The sequence below is a fragment of the Triplophysa rosa genome, linkage group LG11 (assembly GCF_024868665.1).
Source record: "Triplophysa rosa linkage group LG11, Trosa_1v2, whole genome shotgun sequence".
NCBI classification, from domain to species: domain Eukaryota; kingdom Metazoa; phylum Chordata; class Actinopteri; order Cypriniformes; family Nemacheilidae; genus Triplophysa; species Triplophysa rosa.
The window spans coordinates 10,333,194-10,360,281 of NC_079900.1; the positions used below are offsets into that span (position 1 = coordinate 10,333,194).

General features: G+C 38.9%; 1 protein-coding gene across 2 annotated transcripts; it reads left to right on the forward strand.

The window, feature by feature from the left end:
• The first annotated feature begins 996 nt into the window (after window positions 1–996).
• Window positions 997–26,853, forward strand: arhgdig (Rho GDP dissociation inhibitor (GDI) gamma). 2 transcript variants are annotated; one of them, XM_057346573.1, is made up of 6 exons: window positions 997–1,126; window positions 11,731–11,907; window positions 16,311–16,394; window positions 24,552–24,628; window positions 25,444–25,507; window positions 25,858–26,853. In XM_057346573.1, exons 2-6 carry the CDS (start codon window positions 11,736–11,738, stop codon window positions 26,061–26,063), a joined length of 603 nt encoding a protein of 200 aa, XP_057202556.1. In that variant the 5' UTR covers window positions 997–1,126; window positions 11,731–11,735; the 3' UTR covers window positions 26,064–26,853. The 2 variants fall into 2 exon arrangements, with proteins under 2 accessions (XP_057202556.1, XP_057202555.1); XM_057346572.1 differs by lacking the exon at window positions 997–1,126 and adding an exon at window positions 5,823–6,378.
• Window positions 26,854–27,088: the final 235 nt, after the last annotated feature.

The window sequence follows — 27,088 nt, forward strand, 5'->3', positions numbered from 1 at the left end:
AACGCGTAGAGATCGCATAAGCATACAAATAGTTAAATGTCACCATTAACACGTTTTTGTATTTGAATAACAAATGCTGAATGTCATTGTAAGATGGTGATATGTAACCTAGACTAAAACCAAACCTGCTGCAATAACTGACCAAAAAAATCGCCTGACATCGTCACTTGTAATAATAGTTAGCATGATTAAATTAGATTAGCATGGGCCCTATGCACTCTAAAAAAAAGCAGTAAAAATAGGGCACAATATACTGTATTAATATGAAGGAATTTTCCGTGTTCATTTTTACAGTTGTTTTACCTGTATTTTACATTTTGCACTGCATTCATTTGCATTTTAGCATTAATGGAAATGTCCGTAAAATAAAGGAAAATGTACTGGTAATTTTCTGCCAGTACTTTATCTGTTTTTTTACGGGATTTTTTTTACAGTGTGCATACGTTAAAGTGTGCAGATTTTAACGTATGCATTAATTGCGGCTTGCATTTTTAAAATATGTATAGCCTAATGTTAGATTACTTTATAATTATTGATTATTTCTTTATGTTTACTTTGCGTAATGTTTATATACGTTTCACATTTATTGACTTATTTTTGAAGCTTGAATAAATCGGTAAAATGGGCTCTTGAGGCATTGTTTTAGCCTACAAAAGAGAATAGCCTGTCGAGGAATCTGTGGACATGTTAAGACAGATTTGTGCTGTCATTAAGCGGATTGCTTGAACACCATGAGTTCACAGTTTTGCTGCAAAATACTTGAAACGCAACGCAACACACTGCAATGAATGTGTGGCAGACCTATTTTTAAAGAGACATCCTGGAAGTCTTGTACACACTGTTTTAATGAATATAATAAAATGTCAGTAGCTAGTAACATTATAGCAGTCGTTTTCATTGTACAACTGCACAATCATACAGTTTCTTTTGAGAAACAGAACTTTAACTTAATAAATAAAGTGCGTTTGTGCGAAGTCTGAGGGTCTCTTTTTGCAGCTGCATGTACGTTACAAGTCGCGTTGAGTTGTGATTGGTAAACTCTGTTTCCTGGTAGTCTACTTTCATGATCTGAACGCTGTTTAGTCCCTCTTTGACATCCGCATCTACTGCTCTGAAAGACGACACGGTAAGACTGTTTTACTTTTTTACAGAAATATTTACTGCAGTGTGCTATACAAAGTTCTGCTTTAAGTGTAAATGAGAGAGCCTTAAAAACTGCAAAGACACATGCTAACTAATTATACTGATTTGTAGTTTTTATAAAATGTGTTTCTGAATCAGATTCATACTAGCTAACTGCATCGGGCACTAGCTGTTTGTCTTAAAATGCAAGGTTTGTAGTAACTTAGATTAAGCAGATTTAAGCTTCTCTGGTCTATTTTAGGTTTTCATTCACAAGAACGTTTGATTTTGTTACATTTGACCGTTATATGTAAAAATATCCTCATCCTACTGTAATATTAATAGCAGATTATAAGGCATTTTGGTTTTACTGCTTAAATAAATTCACTGATGACACCGACAGCAGCCAGCACTATTTGCACCATCCCCTAACTTTCGATGTACTTTTTTGGTAAAGTCGTGTGCAACCACATCCTCTCTTAACGAGAAGACCCAATTGAGATCCTGTTCTGACTGGCTCCTGTGTGCTCTACACACCACAGACAATTCACTGTCAGTCACTCTAAAAAATAATACTTTGCACATTTGTGTTAGTGTTTCCAAAAGTGAAGGCATTTGCAGAAATAAAGAGGTTATTAAAAGTTAAATTTACCATCACACAAAGACATTTCAGCCCTCTGACTGCGTTCAGATTTAAAGGAGTAGTTCATGCTCAGAATGAAAATTCTGTCATCATTTACACGCCCTCTTGTCATTGCAAACCTGTATGACTTTCCTTCTTCCGCAGAACACAAAATAAGATATTTTGAAGAATGTTGTTAACAGCTGTGCTGTTCTGTTACCAACATCTTCTTTTGTGTTCTGCAGAAGAAAGAAAGTCATACAGCTTTGAAATGACAAGAGGGCGTGTAAATGATGACAGAATTTTCATGGTGAAGGTGAACTACTCCTTTAATTTGCTGTTAGATCATGAATCATTTGGATTGGGAAGTTGACTCAGAAAGGTAGTGAAATATATTTTCCTGTTTTGTCTTATCCTTATCCCCTGACATTGTGTAACCTTCTTAAGTGTTTAACAATGTTCTTGCTCTTGAAATCTATATTTTACACACACGCATTTATGGTTTGTCCTGTTTATGATTGTGTTGTCGAGCATCTTTATAGTCAAACTGGAATTCTTAATTCATCACTGGTGGATCTATCGCCGTTTTGTTGCAGCCTCAGAAGTATTTGGAAATAACATGTTTTCTTTTATGAAAACTCATTTTGCATCGGCATGTGTAGGGGCCATAAAGTCATTTGAAAATTTGTACGATACATTTTAGCCTCATATTGATGAGCGCAGTAGATGGCATATGTCATGGGCATCACTGCGCTGATAAATAGACCATAAAAGCTGCCGTTGAAATGATTTCCGAAGAGATAAAAACTGTCTAGGTGGTTTTATAGTACTTTGCTATTCCATTTAGTTCTATCTGAACAGTTGACTGGCCCCATTTTTTCCACACAAACGAACAAGATTTTTAGCAACAGTTAGTAACCCACTGAGGGAGAAGTAGCCAAAAATATAAAAAATGTCTGACAGATTTGTAAAGAGGAAGTATGCTTTAACTGGGAGGTCTTCTTGATACATAAGAGCTCTGTATATTGATTAAAACAACCATTTCACTTCCTTAACAAGACTTTTGTGCTTCGGGCCCAAGTGTAGAGGAACCAAAATGCTGCACGAATCTTGTTCTGTTTCACATTTCACTCAAGAGAAACTGTGGGGAAATACTTCAGTGGGCTCCTGCACTTTATTTTGGGTTTTAATATTTTTGAAAGCCAATTTGTGTGACTATATGGTTGTGCCCATAAGCTCACACGCCCATTTGTTTCATAAATGTACATAATTTGTAGGATGTGGTACTTTTCTTAAAACTAAATTGAAAGTTCTTAATATTATATGTGTTTGAGCATCCGTCACGGCATGGAGATTTTTGTGATAATTTAGAGTTGTTTAGAGTTCCTCAATTGTCTTCTATGACAAAGCAGGATTTTATGTCCTTACTTTGTCTTTTGCTTTTATTTTGTCTCGTGCAATCGAGAATATCTGTTATGTCGAAAGTTGTTTGACATTTGGACAGTACTAAACAAAATGCAATTATGTACAAAAATGATAAACATGTTGCAGATTCTACAAAGGAAATATAAACTAATGAACATAACCGTAGATAACACGTTTCTCATTGTTGAGAGATGGCATCAAACTATGTGGTTGAAATGAGACACATCATCTTGCTTCCTGTTTGTGCCACAGTTTCCAGTCATGCAAGAGCAGTAAAGAGATCTGTGTTCTTTTTTTTCTTTGTCAGAATTCGCTGGTGGTTTTATCTTTCAGGTCATTTAAGTCCTATCATCATTTTTTGATGTATTGACTGTGACATCATTTGTTTTTTTATGTCTAGCCATAAGGAATCTCGGGCTGCTCAGATGCCAACAGATTTGTGGTCGTAGCTTAGTGTAGTTTGATATGTTATGTAATCTGTCGAGGTCTTTATTGGAACTGTTTCATTTGAACAGCTGTCAGTTGCTTTGAACTCAATTCCCAAGCTGCTCTAGCTGACCGTGTTGTGTCGGTCAGAAACATCACAAACAGTTTCTCCTAGACAGCAGTGAGTTTAAATAGAGAGCAAAAGGAGAGGTCAATTGATTCTCAAGGAATGGATGGTTCGTAATGGATACGAAAAAACGCAAACAAAAATTTCGGACTTTCAAAGATTTTAATATTAACAAGATGCACCACTGCTGTAACAATGAATGGGAAGGAATGCAACACTTAATATGGCTGCTCAAGCAAAGGAAGTCCCGCCTTCCAGTAAAACAAGCCAATCGTCAATCAATAAAGACTGACGACTCTCTACAGTGTAAAACTTTGCTGTAGTTTTTGCAGCAGGTTTGCCAGTAACTTGCTGTATATTTAATTACTACTTAATATACTTAATATACTTTACTATACTTTACAATCAGTACTGTTTTCAATTACTTTAATCAAAATTAAAACACTTTGACTTTTGAGATTCAAAATGAGCAAGAAGAGACTGGCATTAGCACAGCAACAAAGTAAAAAAATTGCATTCTTCCTAAGCATTATTCTCTTGTTTTCTATAAAAATATTTAAAACTTCTTAAATTATGATACATTTACATAACAAGAAAAGTGACCCAAAATATTTAGTCGTGTTTTATGAAAGAAAAATATATAAACTGGTAAATTTATGCTTAAAGCAAAATTGTACATTAAATCTACAGTAAGTTACTGGCAAACCTGCTGCGAAATTACAGCAAAGTTTTACAGTGTAGAGTGGGGCTCTTGTGAGGCGCTTGCCAGCCTGTGCGCAGGCGCAGTAGATGAGGCGACCTCGAAAAATTAGTTTTTTAGCGCAATTTAAGCTTAGCGAACCAAAGTTATGATACATTTCAAGTCTGTTTAATTTACTGATCGGAAATATGCTGCTTAATTGTGATTTTTGCCAGCGATTTTAGAAATATCTGTCTTCCCCCATCAAGTAGATAGGACTGTCGACTTGCTATGACGTAAATAGCTGCCCAGAGGCGTTGCAAATTATATATGTTTTCAGAAACAAAAGGACAGTGGCCCAAAATAGTATTTGAATACTTAAAAGTGTAGTTGTGATTGACAGAACTAAATGACCAGACTCCACCTGTACCTTTGTAAAACTCCATTGGGGCCACTGTAACTGAGAACTCCATTAAGTCTCCTGAGCTCTGAAAGAGCAATAAAAACCTTCCTCAGGGCAGCTACATTCATCTTTCTCATGTAGTATTTGTGGCACAATAAAGAATGACGAATTACATAAAACCTATAGAGAGCTGTAGATAGACTCATTCTTACTGAATTACAGTCACTTTTGACTTGTCTCTCTCACAGGAACCGCCATGACTCGGAGTTGGTTATCTAGTGAGCTAAACAAGTTTGGGAGTAAAAGTTGTGTCGACATGATCATTTTTGTGAGGGCGCTTCAGTCACATCAATGTGTGTCTCTTTGCGCCAAATGTGAATCAACAATTTCTTGCACGCTATACACTGTTCTGCAATGTGATTGTTTCAACGCAAACGAAACACCCCTTTTATATTTGCGCTCATAATGCTGTTTTGCTTATGATATCTTAACGTTAATTCAGCGTCTTAAGCGATATTCCAAAACAAGCGAAAGCACTGCAGCACGTAAACCTCCACAAACCTCTTGCAATCTGATGTCCTTTCAAAACCACAGCAATGCAGCGCCCCTCAGCATAAGGACCGCCAATAGCAGAGCATCAAGGCCGCATTAAATGCAGGGCCACGCCCACGGTAACCTCGGTCAGGTTCCTCTGACAGGTTGACGACCCCTGAGAGAGATGACAGAAGGACGTGCTAGAGAACTGCAGATGGAAGGTCTCGCTGTTAGAGAGTCATCTCCAACCAGAGGGGGAAAAAACAGTCCACGCAGCATTTGCCTCTGCGTGAGGGAGAGAGAGAGATGAAAGGGGAAACAATGTGATAGTTGATATCAAATGGGGGATGGGAGGAATAATACATATCTCTAGAGAACAGAAATGTGAAGACTAGTGAAATCGAATGGGGAATAAAGAGAAAGGAGGGGAGATGGCCCTGTGTGTGCACGCGTGCGCGCGTGTGAAGAAGAGGATGAGATCATCGCAGTCTCCCTCTAATGAGTGATGGTGTTGGGAGGCGTGCTGAACTGAGGCGGAGTTTTGCTTGTCATGCCAGGGAATCAATAGTGTCTGCAGCCCGGAATACCATTCCCACATTACTGCTTCTCATTGCCAACAGTCGCTGGTTGTCTAGCGTGGATTACAAACAGATCATTTGTGCATTTCTTCCATCCCTCACTTTCTCTCTGTCTACCTTCTATCTCGTCCGCTCACTCGCACCCCCTCTCTCGCTCGCTCGCTCGCTCACACTGGCTCGCTCCCTCTCTCTCCAGCTAACCCACACCCAGTGACTCCGTGTCTCGGTTTCTGTGGCAGGGATGCTTCTCTGATTTTTTTTGTTCGTTTTAAATGTGTAGACACTTGTCTCAGAGACAGGCTCTTTTCTGTATCACAGGAGGACAGTTTCTTTAATTTTCTCAATTTTTCTTCTTTACTGGAAAAGCTTGTGTAAAGAGCTTATACACAATGTTGGGCTTGGATGTTTGTGAATTCGGAGGACAGTTTCTGGAACTGCTCTGGTTAACAGTTTGCTACAGAGGTGAGAGATGCGTTCATTTTGTCTTTACCATAAACTAAAATGATAAAAAGTTGAGAATTATGTACTGTTGCTTTATTTTAAAATGCATCGGTTACAACTTGAGTAGATGGATATTAATGCTCTAAACTCCCCTAAAGATGCTCAGATGACCTGTCAGTCTCACGGACCAGCCCAAAAACCTCTAGCTAGAACTTTGATGCTTATTTTGCATGTTGTGCATAATGTTCAACAGTTACATGTATCGTAAAACTAATTTTCAATTCTTAGTGATTTCCTTAACCTGGTCGAAAGTCATATATATATATTATAGTTGGCATAAGATAAAACAAGCAAAGGTGGATGGATCAATATGTATCGATCAACCCATTGTTGCTCTCACAGTGTTGCTTGTGTGTGTGATCATCGTGTTGCTTGTAATTACATGTCACAGATCTTGTTGATTCAGGGCTTCACTCTGCGGATCTTCTGCTATATTGACACCAATCTGATGTTCAGCACTTCTCCAGTCTTCTCAGTTTCACTTTAATACAGCAGTATGTAAAGACAGTATGTAGAAACAGAAAGCAATGATGTGTGAACAACGAACATGTGTGTGCATATTTGTGTATTGGGGTTGGGTTATGTGGCTTTTACAGTTGTGCGTGTTTTAATTTCCAGTGCCATATGAAGCGCACTTTGCAGGTTGTTCAGGTAACTGATGCAAGATGACTCTTGCAATGGCATTTTTATGACCACAGGTTACATATACAGTTAAGAAAACATGTTAAAGTATGCATATCACATTTATTCATATTTAACATTGCATCACTCATTTATCATCATATTTATACGGAAGCCCTGAGCTATATTGGGCTATATTGCTTTAAACAGGTTATATTTCTATATAAATACACATGGGTGTGTCATACACATTTCTATATTAAGTACACATTCATGTATATGTATCAATACTGCAGAGGCTATTTGGGTTAAGCGATTGACAGAATCTGGCTCCACAGGACTGACCAGAACTCTCTGCCAGACTGCAGGTGCTGACACGCTAAGACCCCCTGTGGCCCGGCAGAACTGCATCACGACTCAGAGAGCCCCAGCTGCTGCCGGGCTGTGATGGATGGCTGCATGTCAGCGACCTGACACATGTTTAAAGGACTAAATCAATTAGATTGCATGTAGGAGAGACAGAGATTTAAAAAAGCTGACGAGTTTGGCGCTCTAGGGAAAGGCCGTGTGAATGCGTAGGATCGTGGCATGCATTATTGCATGTCATTACATTGATCTGATTTCTCACTCTGCAGTTGCTTATTAACAAGTCCAAAAAGTAAAAGGTTTGTTTGATTGCTAATTACTTACATATTCTGGTTTTGTGTGTTGTATATCACTGTTTCTTCTGTGGAACGCAAAAGGAGATATTTTGAGAAATATCTCAGTGGTTTTGTGTCCATACAATGGAAGTCGATGGGGCCAGTGTTGTTTGGTGACCAACATTCATCAAAACATCTTCTTTTGTGTTCATATAGATTTGAAATGATATGAGGGTGAGGAAATAGTGAAAGGATTTTCCTTTTTGCGTGAACTATCCCTTTAAGTAAGTCATAATCTTCTGTGATGGTGTTAATTGGCACATAGTGTTCTGTCTGTAAAGTGGAGAGCAATGCAGATTTCCAGACTGCCGTGGTTAGTGTTTGTTTCCGACTTAAAGGATCAGAGTTTACTGATATGAATCTGTCGACTGAGCTCTTATTTTGATTAACAGAGAAACTAGAGGATGTAAAGGTGCAAATGCAACTTCATATGCGAGGAGGATTTTGTTAAACATGATTGCCAGTAAAACCAGTTGCAGGAACTTATGAGTGGGCTTTTGTTTAACAGCCACTAAACTGCGAGATGCAGTTAAAATATGCAGACGAAAAGTAATTTATTTAATGAACGCCACGCTTTGACAAGTTGGAAATATATAAATCAGTCAGGAGTGAACTTACTGAACTGTAGCGCCACTTTGGTGTAGTGTTTCGGTGCAAAAATCTGCATTTTGATTATTTGTAGGCTACCCTTGATTAATTTCAACCAGTTGCTGGTGTGCTAGATTGTGGGAGTCTGCTGAATCTATAGCCTGCTAGAGGAATTATGCTGTGCAAATTGCGGTCAACACAAATTGTGTAGACACATTAACGTGGTTACCTGATCTGCATAGTGAATCGGTCCGTGCAAATAAATAACATAGTTTATAGACGGTTTCAGCGGCAACGACATAAACAAACGTTATGTGGCCAAAACTTAACTTTCACAAAGAATTTAATAAATTAATTTAATACAATTAATATACAATCAAATATTAATATAAATTAATATTCATATAAATTAAATATTAAATAAATTGTTATGTTCACTTCAGGCCAAGTGCATGCATCCAATATTTGGAAGAATGCTTGTAACCAAACAGTTGTTGCACACCATTGACTACCATATAGGAAAATTTGCCTTATAAATTTCTTTATTCTGTTAAACACAAAAGAAGATATTTTGAAGAATGTATGAAAACAAACAGTTCCGATACTACCGATGGTAGTCAATGGTAGCCAAGAACTGTTTGGTTACAAGCATTCTTCCAAATATCTTTCTCTGTGTTCATCAAAACAAAGAGATGTATAAAGATTTGTAACAACTCGAGGGTCAGTAAATGATGACAGAATTTTGATATTCTTCCTTAAAGAATAGCTAAAGAACAGTGGTATTTGTACACCCACTTTAAAGTTTTTGTACAGCAATAAACTCTCATTAAAGTGAAGTCCAGGGAATGTTTAGGTCTTTTAATTGTTGTATGAGAGACTGCAGGCCGTCAATGTTTGCTCATTCACACTTCACCTCATTAGCTGCGCGCTGAAACCTGCAGCATGCCATCAAAAGAAAACCAGCATGCCATTCATCACCATGCAGCCAGGCATTTAACTGCGTCTGCTGATCAAAGCCGGTCAAAGCATGCTGCCTTTGAAGCTCGAGATGCTGCGTTTCACATATTTCACTCAGAAATTATTCTTCTGAAGGCAGCGAAGTCAATTTAAAAAGCTTTTCAGATTCTGTAATGTATTAGCAGTGCTGTTTCACACAGTTGATGCAGGTTAATTACTGTCAGCGCTCTTCTGTGCAAATAAAGATGACCTCTCATTAATAACCGCTGTAACAGTAGGTGTAGTTGGACCCATCTCTTGTGTTTTTTAAAGCAATAGTCCACACAAAAATGAAATTCTCTCATAATTTACTCACCCTCGTGCCATTCCAGATGTACATTACTTCCTTTCTCCCATCAGGAGCTTGGTTAGGATGCTGCGCTTGACTGTTTGAGATGTGATAAATTGCCCAATTAGTCCCGTCATTTATTTAGTGTGACTGGCTTCCCTTTAATGAATCTTAACTTGGGGGATTTGATTTGGGTGTTTTGTGTGCCGGGTATTTAATTGGTGTGCATTTTTGATAAATATTTCAGCTGTAATTGCGCATGGATAATTAACTAAATAGCCTCATTATGCATAGGATATTGGTCCAAAGGACACCAGTGTGCAATACGTGGCATCTCTTGAGGAAAATGTCATAGCACCGACGTCAGTTTAGGCATTTCCTTTTTTACACGAATCTTCCATTTATTAATTCATGTTAATGCATAATGCACAAATTTCTCCCCTCACACTTTATTGCCATGTTCATCCATTTATATTGTTTACATTGGCACCAAAGCCCCGTGGTTAGTGCGCCGACATATAGTGCCAGTGCACTTTCTGCCCGACCCGAGTTCGATTTCCTACCCCCCTATCTCTATCCAATGCTTTCCTGTCTGTTCTACACTGTCCTATCACAATAAAGGCAAAAAGGCCCTAAAATATATTTTAAAAAATCAATTTATATTGTTTAGTTCTCTCTCATAAGAAAGTTAATTGGCTCATTTAGTCTTTATAGCCGGAGTTTGTTGTGTGTATCGGCAGAATTTTGCACCTGGAAATTGCCCGTAAACCATATAACCTGACCCACTTTTCTTAAATCGCCATCCTTGATTGTGTTTTCTTCCCACGGGTTTAATTTATATAGGGATACAAAATTCGTATTGCCTTTTTGTCGGACAAAATTGGCCACCCATATCATACAGCAGCATTTGTAGAGTCCTTGAGGTAGTGCTGTCTAAATGCAAAAGGAGATGGTGGTCTATTTTTACGAGATAGCCTGAGATAAAATCGCTCCCATAAACCTAATGGCGTATTAGAGAATGACCCTCAAAAATACCCTATTGATTCCATAAGATCACATTTTATACAGTAGCTACGCCCTTCCGTTATTGCATTTGCCTTCATATTATGCATTAAGGGATTTTGTCCAGCGTTCATTATGCAAAAAAGGGTTATCATCACTCTTGGTAATCATTGGGGAGAACGTGAGTATGTTTCCATGGTTGCGGAGTCTCTCCAGTCATCCTCAACATAATGTAAATATCTCCAGCCTGGGTAAAAAATGGAGGGTGTGATGGGGCTCTCTCTCCTTTATCCCCAGCTGTGCTCAGGAACATCCAACCTAAGGAGCTTCATTTGTCCTCACCCAGCCATGATGTCATCTTTTAGTTTTTTTGTATGTGGAATATTTCCACAAGACTCCTTGTCTTGGGAGTTTTATGGATGTAATGATTTAACTCTCCTAATTCATAAGACAAATTGCTGTTTCTGCTCCTGGCCTCCCGCATGGAGAGCGCCTTTCTGGGTCTTTATGTTCCTTTGTGTCCTTTGGGAGCAATGTCTCAGCCGTCTACACGGCAGATTGTAATAGTCCCCTGTGATTATGAGCTGTTACGCTGAAATGCTGTGTGTTGGTTTTGACAATGAAAACACGTTTTTCAATGTCGTACAAGTGCCTAAATTAATAAAAGCCAATAGGGTTGCTTAATAAATCTGCTGAATCCAGGCTCCTATTATTATTATTAGACTGTGAGGCGTGAGCGTTAAATTAAGGATTGTCAGTCCAGTGAGCTAAATGGAAATAAATGTGTGCTATCATCTGTGTTGAAGATGAATGTGATGCACCATTATGAGAGCATTACAACAATTGAGTGAATATTAAAAGCGATAAATGTTAGAATACATTTTGTTGTATCTGGGTTAGTGAGACATGGAAGTGAGTATCAGCAAATATATTAAAAAGTGAAGTACAGGTATAAGATATCCTTTTTAATCCAGGTCATGAGTCAAGAGAATCACTGAAATGTGTTTCTTTATCTATACAAATGTAATATTCCGTGTCGTGTTATCTGGGTGACTGTCAAGTAGAACATTTTTTGTTGCGCCTGCAGTCATCACCATCTAATCACCTTTTTTTCAGGCATCATGGCTGATAAAGAGACAGACGTACCAGTGGTTGAGGATGAGGAAGAGCGAGATCTGAACTACCAGCCTCCAGCCCAGAAGAGCCTGCAGGAGATCCAGGAACTGGACAAGGATGATGAAAGCTTGAACAAGTACAAGCAGACACTCCTGGGCTCTGGACCTGTGGTGGCAGGTTAGGAAACTATCTCTGAGCAAAACTAGAAAAAATATTTTAAATATTTCTCAAACATGCCTACTACGTGTGTTCTTCTGTGCGGCTGTTTTGCTGTGTTTAAGATGCCAATAGTTTCATAAGAATTTCACATTTTATTCTAGAAAGCGAAATAGTAAGCAAAGCAGCTGTTTGGGTAATTGACTTTAAGCTTTTCCCTGACAACCTACATTTTTCTCACATGTCAATATACTACTGTGCATCTAAATGAATAGTAGTCTATATCCCCCCCCCCTATTTAACCCACATTTATTGAACACATATTGTACACTGGTGTAATGAAATGATTAAAGACCCAGCCTTATGAAGATTGATTTGCCTTCATGGTCAAAACTATAGTCTGGCCCTCAAGGGACATTTTATTTCTCCCCCTGCTGTCTAGACTGACTCTGATCCCCGGGGTATTCCAGTCTTGGTTCAAAGCCCCTAAACACTATTCTCTTAATACAGAGAAAGAGCAAGAAGGTGGATAGTCTTTGAACTGCTTTGTTATTTGGAGAGACAGGAATTATGATTCCACTGGCTGCATAATGCTGGATAATGTGCATTTAATATTCTGTCCCACTGCACAATGCATTAATTATGAGAGCGGTTATTGTATTTCTGACTCAGTTATTGGGTGAAAAAATTGAAAATAGTTTGAGAAAAGGGACCGGGGATTATTTGTTTCTAGCTTTGTTTCTTTACATTTTCTTTCTGTGATAAATTGTTTCTGTGATATTAATGGAAGGTCCTTTCTGTGCAAACTGTAAAACACACAGCGGATACACTGTGGCTAAAGGTAGATTAATTTCAGCTTGACTCACAGGCGGTTAGAAGTTCAATTGAGATACTGTTTTTTTTTTTGCTTAGAATCAGTCAACTGCAGTATTTTCCTTTTCTTCAAATATAATATGAAAAGCAGAGATGGCAAAAGTACACACATCCTTTACTTAAGTAGAAGTACAGATACTCATGTTTAAAAGTACTCAAGTAAAAGTTGAAGTACTGACTAAACTTGTTTACTCAAGTAAAAGTATAAAGTATGGGCTCTAAAATGTACTTAAGTAAAAAGTAGCCAATACTACTACCTGTTTTAGAGTCACGCTCGTACCTCACAACTGAACTACCATTATGTAGAACACAAGCATAAAAAAGACTGATGGAATAAATCTATTTGCCACTACCTAGGTAGTGGAAAAAAACACACATTTATAATACAATTATGATGTAAGATAAGAGTGTAAAGGACAAGCGTATTGATAATAATTGTGACAGAATTCCCTTTGTCTCAAGTTCTCAACCATAATTTTAGCTATTCTTTGTGTTGCATTCCGCCTTGGTCCGTGGCAGCTTCTTAGACTACTAGCCTATGTCTGCGATGCGTAATAGCCAGGAAATGACTGTTTGGTACTGTGATTGTCAAAACATTTTATAACAGAATTTCACTGCTTTCAATTTTAGATTAACTGTCCCTTTAAATTTTAAGCACAGACCAGTCACGGACATATCATTATACAAAGGTTGTAGACACTTGGGAGATCTTGTCAAAAAGAGAAAACTGAGAAATAAAGAGATAATTAATTAGGCAAGTCAATTTACTTGGTAACCATTACTGTTTTTCTCGATTGGTTAAACACATTTCTTGAAATTATGCCTCGCTTTAAAATATTAAATGTTTAGCCTCTTACATTGTACGTTACACTCGTTCAACATTAAAACTGATGTCAGTGTTGCTAGATTAGGTGGATGATTTCCAGCCCAAAGGCTCACTAAAACCTACTCACTCCAACAAAAACCAGCCCAAAATTTTAACTTCCAAAATAATGTGATAGTATTTTATTGCAATGTCAATCAACGTTGATAAGGATCGTTTTTTATTTCCTTATAATTTTAATCATGACAAGATGAAAAAATATAATAAAAATCAGGAAAATAGATCAAACAAGGCAAATGCATTAAGAAAATTAGAAAATAAGACTAATAGGATATGTCCAGAAACCACTTCAAATGGCAATCAGGAAATTAGCGCATTTTTTGTGCAAAAGTGCCCACTATAGGCCTAATTAGTTCATCGAAAGCAACGCAATGAGCAGGTAGTTTTCACTCGTTCATGACCTTAACACACACACCACGATAGCAAAAAACATTCATTTCATACATACTAATGAACAACAGCAACAATAATGCGCTTAACTTAACGAGCTGCCTTAACTTCTGACAGAACTACAGTACATCTTTCGTGAAGTATATGTTTGTAGAACATGCGAATAGCTAAATTACATATTTAAAATCTGGTCCTTTCGCGCTAAAAAACCCTACCATTCACGAGTCACCACATGATGCAGAATATCACGCTCGAGATCTGAGAACAGTTACTCCGTCTTCTTTGATTTGATTGGTCACCGCTTTGCTCTGTAAACAGTAACTCCCGCCTTCTTACATTTGATTGGCTAGTGGCCACCTCACACAGCGTTTCGGCTTTTAGGCAGACCTATCATTAGGTTGAAAAAGTCACGCAATGACAAGAAATAATATTGATTGTGGATCAAATACAGATTAAAACTAAAGTAATGAGCATGGTTTGAAAATGTAAGAAGTAGAAAGTACAGGTATTTGATCTGCTTACAGAACCGCTTTCATAATGACCGATCAGAGCAAAGCACCCATGCAGTCAACACCACAGTGGATCTTCTTTTGTCTTAGAGATCTGGCTTATGATACACACAGTTCTTTATATCATACAGTACATTGAATATGATGCTGAGAATTATTATCAGATATGAAAACTCTCTCCTAAAGCTATGAATATATTATTATTTTAATGGTCATTTTTGTGGTTGTTAAACTCCCCTTGAACCGGAAGGTGCGATCGTTTTTACATCCGTATTCTGACACATTTCTGAGTGAAAAGGAATTTCAAAGGAGAAAATTAGTGGGCGTGGCTTGCATTTTTCACTGCGAATTGATTGGATGTGTAAAAACAGCTGTTGCATTGATTTTGAAATGAAACTAGCAGCAGACTGACAGTTGAAGGGGAGGAGTTAACGGATGCTCCTGCCAAGCCATCTAATTTACGTCATTTGAGATGGATAGTCATTTCAGGGCGGAAGTGCATTTTCAGATTTTAATTGAAGATTATGAGGGTACATGAATTTTAAAAAGAAAATGACCCACATCGATAAGCTTTTTACTATAAATGCTGCAATATTTCATGAAAAAATAAGAATTGTAATTTTTTATTTCACTGGGACTTTAAAGCTTCAAAGCTCCAGTCCCCATTCAGTTCAATTGTATGGAGAAGAGTGGCTTTTCAGAATTTTGTTGTGTTTCAACAAATATAGACAACCAAATGGGTTTTTGAATAACATGACAGTCATGAGTCATGACAATAAATTCTAACATAATTTTTATTTTTGGGTGAACAATCCCTTTAACACATTCATTGGAACTGGAAATACTAAACAGGCTTTCGTGCATTAATTTGAAACATACAACAGGCCTGATGATAATAAGATTTTCTCAGATTTAACAGTGAGATTCTGTATGTGTGATCAATCATGTTTGATGAGTGTGATCCCTGGTGCACAGTTTTACGCATTCACGTGCCTGCGGCGGGCCGGCAGCACTTGTAGCCACCAGAGGACGATTTACTGCACTTTCACATTTAAAACCAACCCACCCTGCATCAATAACACTGCATCAATGAGACTCATCCAACAATTTGTTATGTGTGGTTTTATACCACTATAGCTCCTTATTTCCATTCCAGAAATGATAATTTAGCACCTAATTCCTCCTGCGATGAATTCACGTTCACATGTGAATCTCTGCTGATATGCGGCTAATGGTTTAGATGTGCAGTGTTGTTATAGGGCGAGGCAGCTGGAGCTATCGCTCAATCGAAATGTGCTGAGACAGCATGAGGTCACTAACCTCCATCAGCTCTGTGTCCACCTAAACCCTCAAAGACAAACCCAATCTTCCTCTGTTATGGCTGGAGCTTTGTAAATACAAAAGCAGAGAGGAACTAGATGGCTTAGTAACACAGATTAATACATTTGTAAATGTCTCTTTATCTCGTAATCATGTATGTGAAAGATGCTAAGATGTTAACAATAGATAAAACAAAGGGAGGGATTATGAACTGTAGGATTGAGAGAGGGAGACCTGTCTTTCCCAAAACGTGAATTGATGGTATTCATCTTCACGGTTCTGCGATGATAAATGTGTCTTATTGTCTGTTTCCCAGCACTATTTCCCCTCCTAATTTACTCTGTTTAGTCCAGTCCAAAGTGTCTCTTAAATAAGTGGGTGTATTGTGCTGTAGATATTGTATGATTTGATTTGCTTATGTTTGTGATGTTTTATTTGTTTTATTACAGATCCCACCATTCCCAATGTTCAGGTGACCCGACTGACTCTAATGTGTGACCAGGCCCCTGGACCCATCACCATGGACCTGACAGGTAAGTCCTATTGCAAAACTATTCACCTGCATCCAATTAATTTCAAATCCAACACAGTCCAAGTGTTAATTCTAACATTTTGGAATAATTAACATTCATAGCATAATAGTTCTGCAGTTTGAGGTAAGTAGGTTGAATCTATGGTCTCTATTGTCCAAGCAAAGGCTGCCCGGTCATGCTGAAAGGGCAGTTGCTTAGTTGACCAACCCGTTCTCACTCTCGACTCGTCACATGTTTACGCTCGGTCAGCGCCCCACGGCATCACTTTTGAATGTGCAGGGTACCCCTTTGGCGTCGTTTTTCGACGAACAGGGAACTGCGTTGCTGTTTTCTAAATGCTCCAGACCGAGATGCATGCAATTCTTAGCATTTCATAATTATTTATGGTTTTAATATTTTGTAGCACCTAACCCCAACCTCACCCTAAACCTAACCACTTCTCAGCCATATAAAACACAGCACGCGAATAAAAGTACAGTCACGGGTATTTATTGCAAAAACTGACCAAAAGCATTACAAAATATAACAAACAACTCGTTTCGAAGACCTTTTTGCACCAAAGCCGTATGATAACTTTACATGAAGATGCCATGCATGTCCGTGAATGCATGAGGTCAGCACCCATTTAAAGATAAACCAGTAGGGGTGGGCGGATCGATCTAAATATCGATAGTATCGATGCCAACACTGGTATTGGTATCAGATCGATACAATTGTAATTTAATCGATATTTTAATTTAAATATCTCACCTCTACGTTCATTATACTTTGCTCGTGTCTTCTACCTCTACAATCCTGAGCAAATGCTGCTTTCACATCCTGGCCCACTTTGCTACTCCTCCCCCTCCTGCTGCGATTCGTTGTTGTGTCGTCACGTGACTCACTGACACAACGCGCCGAGGAGCAGCGAACTGAGTGAGCGAAGCTGATAGCACATTGAATGAGAGATCAGGATGGCCGGGAGGAAGAGAAGCGTTGTGACTTCAATACATTAATAAAAAATATTGTCTAAAGAATTGATCATTCATTCACCTGAGAAACAATGACATACTGCTCTCCCCTACACAAAAGTATTTTTTTTAAGTAAAAAGTATCGTATTGGTATTGGTATCGGCAATACTGACCCTATATGTATTTGGTATCGGATCGATACCAAATTTTGCAGTATCGCCCGCCACTATAAACCAGAACAGCTAGATGCAGTCGGTTGCGGGAGCCAATACCGTTTCACGCTCAAAGCCAACGAAATGACGCGATCGGTCACGAGATACGGGACAGCCAATGGCATCGAAGCTGACGTAACTTCCTCTGGCAGCAAATTTTGAACATCGTTCTTCACTGGATTTGAGATTTACGGCGGACGGTGAGCGCTTTCACATCTGTTCATCATACAAATCGATCGTTTCGCGTTGGTACCCTTGGAATATCTGTATTTTTGAACGACATTGTGACTGCTTGTTTTATGTGTTTTATATTACGATAAATAAACTGTTACATTACTTGCTCAAACTGTCTGAATAGTGTCATGTAAACACAATTATCCTGGTCATTAAACTTAAATTAAACCCCGAAACATCATCATTGCAAATTATATCTAATATACATTTTCATATGACGGTGAAATTCGAGTGCCCTTCACGTCGAAAAACGACGCCAAAGGAGTACCCTGTGCGTTCAAAAGTGACGCCGCAGGGCGCTGACCGAGCGTAAATATGTGACGAGTTGGGAGTGAGAATGTGTTGAGTTGACACTATTGACAGAGGCTCGGTAGCTCTGCACTGCATTCTAATGCCTCACCTCCTTCAGAGGGATGATGTCATACCTTCCCCGGCCAGCCAATCTCACGCAAGCAGGCTGGAGATGGACATCTGCAACACAAATCAATCGTGCACCTCTGTATGCAATAAAACAAACGTGGCCTCCATATAGACTAGAGGAGATTGTCACGTCTTTTGACTGCCAGAGCATGTTTCTGCCCCCTCCATTGCCCTCGGCTGGTCCAACGGTGCATTTCTCTCTTTAACAACGGGAATACAGCGAAAGGTCACCTGGTTGCTAGGCAATAGGATGATTCTGGGCTGTTTAAGTCAGCGCACTAAGAAACCCTTTTCAGTCATAAAATCTGTGACATTCTTCTCTGAGTAAAACCCAGTGTATCAACAGACATTTCTGCTTCTGAAGCAAAACCAGAAGTGACTTTGAGGTTTGTGCTGTCACAGGAGGTGTAACAGAGCATGTTGGTGCATTTACTGTGTGGACTTCCTGTTTAGCCCAGCTTATGTTTTTAAAATGAATTTAGCACTGAAAAAAGTGTATTTGATTACAGTTTCTCTACATCTTGATGGATGGTTAGATGGTGGTTTTGGCTTCAAAACCTGACTAACCCCAATGTGGTCCTCCCGTTTATGAAGAGAAAGAAAATAATCCTGTCCCACTGATAGCAGCGCTTTCATTCCCGACTCACTTACAGGAATTGTGCAGATCGGGTAACAGCACATGCATGGATACAAAATGAGTTCTGTAAGAAATTTACACGCCATAGTTCACCATCTCGCAGGCTGGCTCTCAGTGCTAGATTGTGTAAATAGAGCAGACTACTGTAATCTGTCATAGTTTACTAGGACTCCACAGCATCACCTGATTCAGCTCTTTAAAGTGGCAAAAATGTGCATGTCTACTGCCAGATACATGCAGCTGGGATCTGTTAAGTGCAAAATATTCATTGTTTAAAAAAGGGAATTATGAAACATGTAATTTTTTTTAAATTTAGAACTGTGAATAAACGATTTCACATTACAGATGTTTACCCAATAAACATAGTCCACAAAACACAATAATAACAGGTCAAAATAACAGAAAAGACTTTATTTTTTCAGACCTCAAATACTGCAAAGTATTTTTCACTTTTAAGCAAAACAACAGTCATTTCTGTCAGGACCACTGTCGTCAAATATTTAACAATAGCATATATTTAAGGTTGGCGGAATGAAACTGTTCTGGGCAAACTCTCCGCCCGTCCATGCAGCCTTGCATGGACATAGCGGGAGCGCAGCAATACATGTCCCCCCACCTGGAGAACCAGAACCCGTTCATGATGCATAACAGGATTAAATTAAATGATCTGACAGATACATGCAGAAATGGAGGAGATGGAGGTGGGTTTTGAGTGCAGCACGGTTAAGCAGCTGATGAGGAGTAAAGAAATGCAACTTAAATAAGATGCAGTCAAGTGTGTGTTGTATGACTATTGGTTAAGGTTGATTAGCTGCACCTGATGTGATCGGCCGATGCAAGCTAGACTCACGTGACCTGCCAGAACTAACGCTACACTTGATATTTGTTCAAAAATGATTTGTTATGCGATAGCCTGGATTTTTATCACAGTAATCATGTGTCTTGTCACACGGTCAGACTTTCACATTGCTGTTGGATGATGTTATGTCACTCCTGAGGTTTGATTTTGTTGAATACAACAGACACTGGACTGGCCACAATGCTGATCAAATGAAAATTTGAAATTAATGGTCTCTTTAATTTTTTCCCTGGCTGTATATACAGTATTTATTTGATATAATAGCTATAGGGTGTTATTTATTAATTTAGTAATGGCTTTCAGATACTTTTGATTCCCAGAAGAGAAAGTAATGTAAATAACTATATAAACCTTGTGACAGTGCTCTTTTTAATGTTACAATTTGATAATTTATCACTGCGATGACTCTGATCAAATTATTTTGTGAATAAGATGCAATATATTAAGCCTACATAAAAAAGTAGCACAGCTGTTGAGTGAATGCGGCCCAACATGCAACTGTAAGTTAAGGATAAACAAACAGCAAAGAACATTACCCATGCGAGGTCTACAGACTGTATAAACAAAGCATTTTAAGCTGTGAGCAGGAGCCCATAAGCGATCTGTGATCCAGGACTCCTGCTGCACATGACAGCTGAAGTTCGCACCTCACGGCGGGACAGTCACTGGGATGGAACGCGCTAACCAGGCTGAGCTTTTGATGGATGCCACTGGGCCGACCGACAGTGGAGGGAAAAGACTGTGACGGTTACTGGTGGGTATCGGTGGGGCGTGCAACCAGACTGCACCCCAGGCTTGAAAGCCACTCACCATGACAACAGAAATTCTGCTCCTCTGACGTTCAGATTAGAGCGGCAGGAAGCCAGACCTTATCACTGTGCTCTTAATTGAATCCTTGAAGTGAGTCCACATGTAACCTCTTTAATATTTTCTTGCCTTAGAGGCTGTGTCCACCGAAGCGTTTACGCCTGCAGCCGACGTTTTTTTCAATTGTTTCCTATGGAAACGCCGCGCTTTTAAAAAAAGACATCAGCTGACGGTTTTTTTCCGCGCTCTGCGCTGGTGCTATGCGTTTTTTTCACGCTCAGCGCCGGTGTTCGACCGAGCGCCCTGAGTTGGAAAATGTTCAACTTTGGGCAGAACGCTGCGCCTGCAGCGGGCATTTTCAGCCGCGTAAATGCGCCTCGGTGGACACAACCCCTTTGAGCCTGAGGATAAAGCTCTTTTAACCTGTCTGGCTCATCATCTTGGCTGCTTTAAAATCTTCAGGTGTTATCATGAGCTCGCCTTAAGCAATTAGTTATTTGGCAGCTACACCAATGACGAGTCAATTTACCGTCAAATTGGCATGTGAAAGGACCCAGGAGCAGTGGCGTTGCTAGGCCCTTTTTAGAGGAGCTAAAGCCCGCCTAAAGTTCTAGCTTAGCCCCCCTAAAATATTGTGAGTAATAATGTAATCTGTACAAGAATACGAGATCGCTTTATAGGCCCCTTTAAAACTCTTATTATGGAAACGGCGTTAGGCTGCGTTATTTGGCGCATTCTTCAGTTCACAGCAGCACATTGGCGTGCACGTCATAAGCAACGTTACAAGGTGTGTGCATTAACATAACATCTGCATTTTTGCCATTCTTTGTTATAAATCCAGCTTAATATGATGCGGGAGCGATACAAGACCCTTTCCCATCCACTGTAAAAAGTTTTGTCTGCGTTCACCCCTCGTTAACTAACGGTAGTTGTTTACGTTACCTCCAGCAAAATAAAAGCATCACTTCACACCAATGACGGCATACTTTAGAAAACGATCATGATGATATTGTAGCGCACAGAAATGTGTTATTCATGATGATGTGCTGTTTGATTTTTCTGCACCTAAATTATAGAGAGTTGACGGTAGTTTTGACAGCCCCGGAAAGACGTCGACGGGCAGATAGAGTTACGGTACTGTAGTTCAGGCTGCTGCGGCTGTGTTGTTCATTATTCTGAGTTCCGAGGAAACAAAAGTGTACCTAGAAGCTCTTTGTCGTTTTTCAGACGCTTCAGTATTTTATTATTAATTTAAAACATATTGTGGATGTAATAGTCATGCACAGGAGTGACATCGCTCATGCTAATCAGAATGAATGGCAGGGAAACATATCAAGTTATTCTTACTAAATAATGATTCAGCAGTTGATTGTGACATTTATTATATGGATTTGTGGCTGTTGTTGTCACTTTGAATTATAAATGTTGCAGATTGACCGATTAATGTGATATTCATTTGAATAACAATAACTTGTCTTTATGCTTTTCTGCATATTTTTTCTTAATTATTTATTTTAGTAATGTATACAGCATGTGGTGCTTAGAGTGTGGCCTCAGCCTCCCTAATATTGAAAACCTAGAATCGCCCCTGCCCAGGAGAAAGTCATGTGTGTTCCTTCGTGGTTTTGATTCTCTGATTTTGATTTCATGGGAACTTTACGTAGACACCAGTGTGCATGTGACTGTTTTAACAAGACTTTACCAGCAACAGACATTCATATCCATGTGTCAGCAGGAAACAGATCTTTTAGGGAAGTGAGATTCAGTGAGTTATGTTGGTGTTGATGAGAGGAGGGGAGGTGACCGCGCTGAACTCTGCAGCAGTGGGTGTGAGGGTGGAATAGGATGCGCTCATTCTCACCTCATACCAGATTGCTGCTCCTCTGGGATCTTTCATGTTATTCATCTCCATCTATGCTATCTCGCTGCTGTGTGGGCGTCACACAAACAGCATCTAACTACAACTTCAGCAAATTGTGTTTATAAGCAGCCACTACCCTTGAATCTGTAAAACGAGAGAGAGAGAAAGAGAGAGAGATATGTAACCAGATATAGTTTTTTTTTGCTTTAAAAGGCCCAGCTGTTAATTTCTCTAAAAGAATCAAAATATCATGTACATTATCTTTAAATTACGTTGCTATTCACAATGTAATAATATTGCACACCCAATAATATATCTCTCGCCATAGGTGACGAAATAATCTTAAAATAATATCAAAACTCTTGTTCAATCAGGATTATGTTATTACAGCGATTTTCAAAGATTAGGTGAATTACAGATAAAGGATTTATCCTTTGTGTCGTAAGAAAAGTGGTTTTAAAAGGGCTTCATGGATTTGCTTTTTATATATTAATAACTAAGTTGAATGCAGAGGATCATTATACATTTAAAGGTGCAGTGTGTAATATTTTGGAGGATCTATTGACAGAAATGCAACATAATATACATAACTGTCTTCTAGGGCTGTGCAAAAATATCGATACATGTAACTAGAATTTTTTTTCCGATAGTGTATCGATAGTAGAGGTATCACTACCGATACACTATCGAATTTTTTTTTGCGATAGTTACATGTATCGATATTTTTGCGAATTTTTTTTAAAATCATGTCATATACATACGGCCAAAAGTAAGTGGAAGCGAGCATGGCAAAAAATATAAGAACGCTTCAAGCTCTCAGAACTGATGTGTGGGTGTGCTTTAGTTTTAAAAATAACGGAGTAATGAGTTATATAAAATAATGCTGTTTGTAGGCTTCGCAAGTCATGACACAAGTCACTTGGCTACTGCAGTGCATTAGACAAAAAGTTTATTAAGAAAAGTAACAATGACATTTATTGTGCTTTCACGGATGTGACACCAGCGCATTTACAGCACGGATGAACCAGAGGTTTTATACTGCCCATGTTCATTGTTTTAACTGTAATGCACCACAACAGCCAAGTGACTTGCGTGAGCCACCTTATTCCCCTGTGCTACCCACTTGAGGGGCGCAAGCCACAGTTTGAGAAGCCAAACCTCTGATCTAAAGGTCCATGCATCGCACATCATGGCCACTCTGCAGCGGTAAGGGATGTTTTTACACTTATCCTTACAGAAAACCCCCGGTGGTGCACAGCATGTTGTATTTCTAGCTCTACTTTTTACATTTTCTATTTAAAGTATTGCAATATATCGCAAATGTGTATCGTATTGAAATACATAGCAATATATTGTATCGTGACCCATCTATCGTGATATGTATCGTATCGGGAGACACTTGCCAATACACAGCCCTACTGTCTTCAGAGGTCTGTAAAGACCTTACATAATGAAGCGTTATGTTTTTATTACCTTAGAATGAGCTATTTCTATTTACATACACGGATTCCCCTTGCATGGAATTCACCATGTTGTTTCTACAGTAGCCCTAAACGGACAAAATGCTCTACAGAGCGCGTTACGTTATCTCCTTCAGCAAAGAAGCAAAATTGTGACGACATCATGGTCACTAGTCATCAGCCTGCTTCGAAAGGGAGGGGTGAGGGGTGGAGTGAGCCGTTGGTTGCAATTCACAACCTAACCGCTAGATGTCGCAAAATTTCACACTGGACCTTTAAAGATGTAGAATCAAAAGCCGATATCACGTGTTCCATGAGCTGATGAAACGTCAATGCTCTAAAAAGTGTTAATATGTGGTGCACAGGAACCATGAACTGGCATCATGTGAATAGGCCACAAATCATTAATGATGCTGTTCACTGTATCAATCTCCTATTTCTCTTTCCTGTTTCTTTTTAGTATCCATTACAAAGCACTTAGGGCGGATTCAAAGGCTAAATTGATAATGTAGCAGTCGCGCTATTGCTAGGAAGCTTTTTGCAATGAACCCGCTTGAACCAAAGCACACAAATCATGTGACCTGCAAAAGAGTGTTAGGATATCGATTTGTGCTATTTTCTTCAGATTGTTGGTTAGGAGGACAGACAAAGTGCACGTGTCGATGTTTCGTCTGCTTGATGTAAATAAACCAAACGTCTGTTTTTGATTTACGCAGGTGACCTGAATGCCTTGAAGAAAAAGAATTTCACCATGAAAGAGGGAGTGGACTACAGGGTGAAAATCCACTTCAAGGTGAATAATTTCATTTAAGAACATAAAATTAGAGTTAAACATACTGTGGTGTTGGTTATTTTATATTGTGGTTTGAGAAAGCTGTTGTGTGTTTCAAAAGCCATATGATTTTAATGTTTTTTTTGTATGTATGAAAAAACAATACTGTATAGCTTGAATGTCTATACACTAATGTTTTAGAAGCCTATGCAGGCTTCGATCACATAGATTTTGGAGGATCTGTAGTGGATAGAATGTTTCATTTCCTTTCATGACTACATGCTTTCAAAGATCAGCATTGTGTAAGAAAGCGGAAATCACACAGACAGTTTCCCAGGCTAAAATATCCTAAAAATAACACACTTAAAATAAGTGTAAACTGTTCCGGATACAATGTAAGCAAAACGTGGGTTTATGTATGTTTCATTGTTTCAAACTATGCTTGCTGTTGAAATGTTTTTCTTAAGTATGTTTCGTTTGGCCCAAATCACGAGTGACAGCTTGTGACAGTCAAACTCAACCTTATTCCTTCACAATCGTAGGACTGAAGTCACCTATGTCCCACAATCCACCAGGAAGGGCTTGATTTACGGAAAAGGATAGACCAAAATAGTTTATGGTTAAACTACTTGAATAGACAAGATCTTCATTTTGCTGCACAGCCCTACGGGCTTTCCCCACAGGCCACTCAGATGTGAAGTGAATGCTAATTTTTCAAGGATCTAACAGGACCTCTGGTGGTGACTCCTGGTGCTCCAGGTTGAACGTCCTGAGAATGAAAACGGCATGTTAGATTAATAATATTTATTCTAATTCATCCCATCTGTTCCCGTTAGGTCAACAGGGACATCGTGTCTGGACTGAAATATGTGCATCTGACCTACAAGAAAGGACTGAGAGGTAGAGCATCTGCTGTCTTGAATTTAAATGTTGGCCTTGGAGCTTCCCTGGGAGTTTTAGAGTCAGGGGTGCACGGATATCTTTATTCAGAGATCTGCTTAAATATTAAACATCTGATAAAGGTGTAACGGTTGTTGAACGTTTCATAGTGAACAATAGATTATGTTTAAAGCCGGTCATATTTCATGCTTTTGGTTAAATAAATGGTTTATTCCAGAGATGCTCAGATATATTCACTCGGATCACTTTTGAGTAATGATAAAAGATAACACCATCTGGTTGCTTCAGATAATAGCATCTGCAACATATAAAAGGTAAATGTGATGTGATATGTTTTTTTTTGCCTGTAGTGGATAAGGCAGTTTACATGGTTGGAAGCTACGGCCCGAGAGTCGAGGAGCATGAGTTTATGACCCCAGTGGAGGAGGCTCCGAAGGGCATGATCGTCCGGGGAAGCTTCCACATCAAATCCTACTTCACAGATGATGACAAGACAGACCACCTGTCCTGGGAGTGGAACCTGCAGATCAAAAAAGATTGGGACAATGCAGAATAAAGACGTCCCAGGTGTCTTTCGCCCAGAGCAACGTTCTGAATCAATGACAGGTGTTTAAAACAGAGACTTAGGCTAGGCAGATATGTGACCGGTGTTGGATTTGTACTTGATTAATGAATAATTAATCATATTAAAATTACCATATTGAACATTTCTTGCGTATTAGGCATAATAAATAGTGAGGACACGCAGAGACTGGCAGGGTATTGGAGGTGACTTGGTACTTGTAATGATGGTAAAATTAACAGAAGCTATTCCTCATGCCTGTACTCTCAGGTTAGTGTACACTGTAAATGTAAATATTAGGATGTCTGTATTCTTGCATTGCATCTAAAGTTCTTTACACAGCCCATGATCAGATCAGTGCATGCTTGAGTGTGAAGCCATCGTGTTTGCAATGGCTTATATCCTGTATCGATGATGATGTAATCAGCCTGCTTTTAAAACTGATAAATACATGTGTAAGATGTGATTTGTAATATGTGTTTAAAAGGTATTCCTGAGCATTGCAACCCTGCTGATTGCTAACCCTGCATATTCCCACGCTGGGCTAGTCAGTATTATTGCTAGTTATTCTAGTTGAGAAACATGATGAGAGGATGAACACGTGTACTGGTGACCTGCATTGCTGGTCTTTTTAGCAAGGAAACTACCATGAGCCGAGCCCATAGTCAAGCACGCTTCTCATACCATATAACTGTTAAAATCTGTCCAGGATTCTGTAACTGTGTCATTCATCTACTGTAACTTTTTGTCATTCTAAATTCCAAAATAAATACATTTTATTGTTTATATGTCTGCTAATACTGTTACTAATATGACCATGTCCATAATGTTGTGTTGACATAAACGTATCATTTGAATTTTCTTTCTTACTCACAATAGGAAATATTGGAATGTTGGATATTTCTACACAATATTGAGATTCAATGGTTTTACAAAATAACCCTCCTTAAAGAAAGTTGATAAAATACTACAGAAGATGTATACGTAACTTGCATGTGCATTATGACATGTCTATGAGG

What these genes read in the sequence shown, in the direction of transcription:
- arhgdig (XM_057346572.1), top strand. Translation starts at nt 6,306, where the DNA reads ATGTTGGGCTTGGATGTTTGTGAATTCGGAGGACAGTTTCTGGAACTG. An exon ending in CATCACCATGGACCTGACAG is followed by an intron (nt 16,395 to 24,551) that starts GTAAGTCCTATT and finishes TGATTTACGCAG; the next exon opens with GTGACCTGAATGCCTTGAAG. An exon ending in CTACAAGAAAGGACTGAGAG is followed by an intron (nt 25,508 to 25,857) that starts GTAGAGCATCTG and finishes TTTTGCCTGTAG; the next exon opens with TGGATAAGGCAGTTTACATG.